Raw genomic sequence first — 5068 nt, forward strand, 5'->3', positions numbered from 1 at the left:
TCTAGTACACCTCCTAACCTTTCTTTTAGAATTTTTTGAACAGTAAGCTGACCTTCTAAATATATTCCTGAAATAATGTATAGGCTTATTATCAGGAAAAGGACCTACAAGAAGAACTTTTTTTTTTTTTTTTTTTTTTTTTTTTGACCAGAATGTGAGCAGTCATTGAAAAAATAGGAGCAAAGAAGCCCTTGGAACTACCCCAATGAGTTGACCCAGGGGTGTGTAACAGGGGAAACCGAATCTCCTATTGGATGTCCTGTTAAATATCCTAGTTAATCAACCTCAATAAATTGTTGGAATTGGGGGCTAGGTGTGCCACATTTCCACTGGGACTCCTGGAAGCTTCCAATAATGATCTGTTTTGTACTTTACCATTCTAACACTCTTGCAAGGGTTTTTTTCTCTTTTGATTATAGACAATCAAATAGACAACAGGGGGATGAGAGAAGCAGAACAGGAATTGTACTCAGAGAATCACAGAACATTCGGAGTTGAAAGAGACACACAGGATCACTAAAGTAACATTTGAACATTTACAGAGACTCCAGATCTGTAATTTTGTGTGGTCAGTCTCTCTGCTGGGAGCCTCCCAAAGGCCCTTCAGCCACTCCTCAGCCCTGGGCAGCACCAGCATCCCCTTTGCAGGGCCCAGCAGGGCTCTCCTGAGCTGCCCTTGCACACCTGCAGGCAGACCCTGTCCCAGGCAGGGCCCTGCAGACAGGCAGGTTTCTGTAGGGCAGGTGAGGGCACAGAGGGTGGGATGGGCTCTATGAGCCTGGCAGGGACAGGGCAGCTCTCAGGAGGGAAATGTCCAGGCCCAGGGAGATGCTCAGGGAAGAGAAGGGGGCTGAAGAGAGCAATGCTGGGGGCAGGAGGGCACTGTTGGTGTTTGGGAGGTGCCGTGCAGAGCTGGGTACAGGAACACTGCCCTGAGTGCCCGGCTGTCTCTGCCCTGCCCTCCCAGGCACAGCACCACAACATCTTCTCTTGTTCCTGCACTCCTCTGATATTGTCATTGTAATCTGCTGCTCTCAGGGAGGCTCTGGGATTGCAGCACTGAGTCAGGCACTGCCCTTGGGATTCCTGCCAGGCAGGAGTGTCCATGGCAATGGGGTGTCCAAGCTTCCATGGGACCTGTGGGGCTGCAGGCAAAGCAGTCCATGGTAAAAGGGGGATGAGCTGAGCCCCCTCCCTGAGATCCCATTTTGGGCACACCTGGGGGTCTCCTTGCTGTGTCCTTCCAAGCTCTGAGCTGCCCTCCTGGGTGCAAATCTGTGCCAGAGCCTCTTGGAGTTCCCTGAGTGCCCCATGGGGAAGTGCAGAGGTGTCACAGCTGAGGAAATACTGTTTTATTTGCCAAGGGAGCCGTGAGTGTCCTTGGCAGAAGGGGGTGCTGAGACCTTGCTCAGAGAGTTTTAGAGAAGGTGAGACATTCAGGGATCCTCTGCTGTCAGCAGGGTTTGGTTTATCCCAGGGTGACACAGGAGTGTGATTGTGCTCTGATTCCAGCCAGAAGTGCAAACCCTGGGCAGTTGGGAACAAGCCACTCCACCTTGCCCTGAACCACAGGGAATCTCCTGCCTCTTGCATCTCTCACTGGCAAACTGTGAGTGCAGCAGAAATGCTGGGATTTCTGTCCTCAGAGAAACAGGAATGATATGTGGGTAGGAAAACAAATCCTAAATCCAACTCCTCCCATCCTTTCGATTTGGGAATGCGGAAGCTACCAAGCCCTTCTGCATTAGGAGTGATTCCACTGGCAAATCCTAAATATCCAGACTTGTCCCTCAGCCACAGTCACAAACCCAAGGCTGCAGGGCAAGGATGGCTCCTTGAGAGCGCCCATGCACAGGACATGCTGCTCCTGTCACACTCAGCACAACTGGAGCTCAGTCAGACTCTTGGGTGAAGGATTTCCCAGAGCAGGAACAAGAGTGAGTAAGTCACTGGGGGTCAGTCTACAGAGAATGGCCCAGGTTTGTGTTCAAGCAGCCTCTGCTTACTTGTCACTGTCCTTTATCCATGAATAGGTCCCCATATCCAGCCACAGCAAATGTCCAACAGCAGCTCCATCAGCCACTTCCTCCTGCTGGCACTGGCAGACACGCGGCAGCTGCAGCTCCTGCACTTCTGCCTCTTCCTGGGCATCTCCCTGGCTGCCCTCCTGGGCAACGGCCTCATCATCAGCGCTGTAGCCTGCGACCACCACCTGCACACCCCCATGTTCTTCTTCCTGCTCAACCTGGCCCTCACTGACCTGGGCTGCATCTGCACCACTGTCCCCAAAGCCATGCACAATTCCCTCTGGGACACCAGGAACATCTCCTACTCAGGATGTGCTGCTCAGGTCTTTTTCTTTGTGTTTTTCCTTTCAGCAGAGTTTTTTCTCCTGACCGTCATGTGCTACGACCGCTACGTGTCCATCTGCAAACCCCTGCACTACGGGACCCTCCTGGGCAGCAGAGCTTGTGCCCACATGGCAGCAGCTGCCTGGGCCAGTGCCTTTCTCTATTCACTGTTGCACACAGCCAATACATTTTCCCTGCCTCTGTGCCATGGCAATGCCCTGGGCCAGTTCTTCTGTGAAATCCCACACATCCTCAAGCTCTCCTGCTCCAAATCCTACATCAGGAAACTTGGGCCTCTTGCTGTTAGTGTTTGTTTAGCCTTTGGCTGTTTTGTGTTCATGGTTTTCTCCTATGTGCAGATCTTCAGGGCTGTGCTGAAGATCCCCTCTGAGCAGGGACGGCACAAAGCCTTTTCCACCTGCCTCCCTCACCTGGCTGTGGTCTCACTGTTTATCAGCACTGGCACATTTGCCAACATGAAGCCCCCTTCTGTCTCCTCTCCATCCCTGGATCTGGCAATGTCATTTCTGTACTCGGTGGTGCCTCCAGCCCTGAACCCCCTCATCTACAGCCTGAGGAACCAGGAGCTAAAGGCTGCAATGTCGACACTGATGACTGGTTGCTTTCAGGAACATTAAAGTGCTGGCAAATTTCTGAATACCATTTGTAATATAAGTCATCTTGGATACTTCTTCTTGATTTGATTGTGGGGTTATTTTTCCTTTGCTTTAGTTTTGTCATATTGTCCATTAAAACAGCCACTGTGTGTTCTATTCCTCATTTTATTTCTGTCCATCTTCCCTGTGGCCACAAAGTATGTCAATGAAGGGCTGCACTCTTCATGGCTTTAAATAAACTGTAGGATTTCTCTCCCAGCAAAGATTTCACTAGAGATACCCCATGTGTTCCCTTCTCTGCAACTGCAGCAGCAATGTCTGTGTGCAGAGCTGGGGCAGAGCTTAGGGGCTCCAGGCTCCTTGGCCAGGCTCTCTCCACAACACTTGGCCAGGCCAATGCTGAGCAGAGAAAACCCCCATGAGCAGCCCCAGGCTGGCCGTGGGCAGGCTGGGGGCAAACAGCATGGCTGGTGCTCTGCAAGGTCCCTGCAAGGGGGAGAGCCTGGTAAGGAGCAGCAGATCAGGGGCTGATCCATCCCCACTGCGCTGGACAGCCCAGGGCAGCGTCCCAGAGCATCCTCATGCACCTGCCAACAGCATCCCCCCTCTGCAGCCCTGGCCTCTCCCCCAGCTCACACAGGTGAGCTGCATCCTTGCAGGCACAGACATGGCAGCACTGGCTCAGGAGCCCCTGTTTGCACTGCACAGAGCAGGCGTCAGCACCCCCATGGTGCTGCTGTGGGGAGATGTAGCTGAGTGAGCACAAATGCCATCACCCCTGGGGCCAGCAAGGGCTGGGGGACGGGAGGGAAACCACTCAGGATTGTCGTGGCCCCTGCAGTCAAGCAGAGAGTTTGTTCCCATGAGCTGTGCATTTCCTGTCTCACTGCCAATGTTGTTGCTCAGAGCCAGGGCTGCCTGACCACTACCCCCAAACTGCACTGAGCATTTCCTTTGATTCACCTTTGCTTTCTTTTCTCTTTCGTGATCCAGATTTTCTCCTATTGCCCACCTCTCTTCCCTGTCATGCAAACAGCCCATTGTTCTTTGCTCTTTCTTCTCTGGCCCCACTCCCCATTTCAGTTCTTCAGTTGTCACCATGGAACGTCCCTTGGCGTGCAGGATCATCCTACAAGTGCTTCAGGAATCATCTGCAGGCTCCTGCAGTGCCTCTTGTTGCTCCCTTGCCAGAGGCACCAGAGGCCAAGGGGTCACATATGGGCTGCTGTGTCTGGGTGTGGGGCTCCCTGTTCTGGGCAGTGAGGAGGGGCTGGAGAGGCTCTGCAGGACTGTCAGGATGGCCTTTGGGGCTGTGTGGAGAAGCTGAGGGACCTGGGCTGCTGGACATTGTGAAGAGGAGGGCCAGAGCTCATCATGCAACTGTTCCAAGGATGGTTTCAGAGAATTAGAATCAGCCAAGTTTGAAAAGTCCTTGGGGATCATCAAGTTCAACCTGTGCCCTGACACTACCTTTTCTTCCTGAGCCTCCTCCTCTCCAAAATCAACAGTTCCCTCAGCCACTCCCCACAGGACTTGTATTCCTGACCCCTCACCAGCCTTGTTGCCCTTCTCTGGACATGCTCCAGCCCCTCCAAGTCCTTCCTAAATTGGGGTCCAAAAGCTGCACACAGCACTCGAGGTGCTGCCCAACCTGTGCTGAGTAAAGGGGAAGAATCACTGCCATGGTCCTGCTGGCCATACCATTCCTGATCCAGGCCAGGAGCCTTTGGCCTTCTTGGCTACCTGGGCACACTGCTGGCTCATGTCCAGTCTGCTGTCCATCAATACCCCCAGGAACCTTTCTGCCTGGTTCTGTCCAGCCACTCTGTCCCCAGCCTGAAGTCTTGCAGGGGTTGTTGTGGCCAAAGTGCAGGACCTGGCATTTGGTCTTGTTAAACTTCATCTTGTTGGATTGGGCCCTGGATCCAGTCTGTCCAGGTCCCTCTGCAGAGCCCTCCTACCCTGCAGCAGATGAAATCTCCCAGCCAACCTGGTGTCTCCACAGTTCCATGAGGCCCTGCAACTTCACAATTGTCTCTATGATTTCATGAGGCTTCCCAGTGTCGCAATGTCCCTTTGGTTCCCTGGGACTCCTTTGTG

At 53.0% G+C, this 5068-nt stretch overlaps 1 protein-coding gene across 1 annotated transcript; it reads left to right on the top strand.

Annotated features, from left to right (window-relative positions):
- Positions 1-2039: 2039 nt before the first annotated feature.
- On the top strand, positions 2040-2989 carry LOC306815802 (olfactory receptor 14I1-like; the record flags this gene model as incomplete). The annotated part of the gene is made up of 1 exon (XM_079332342.1): positions 2040-2989. The coding sequence occupies exon 1, from the start codon at positions 2057-2059 to the stop codon at positions 2987-2989; it is 933 nt and encodes a 310-aa protein (XP_079188468.1). The 5' UTR covers positions 2040-2056.
- Between the last annotated feature and the right edge of the window lie 2079 nt (positions 2990-5068).

The sequence above is a fragment of the Erithacus rubecula genome (assembly GCF_903797595.1).
Source record: "Erithacus rubecula genome assembly, contig: scaffold_234_arrow_ctg1, whole genome shotgun sequence".
NCBI classification, from domain to species: Eukaryota; Metazoa; Chordata; class Aves; order Passeriformes; family Muscicapidae; genus Erithacus; species Erithacus rubecula.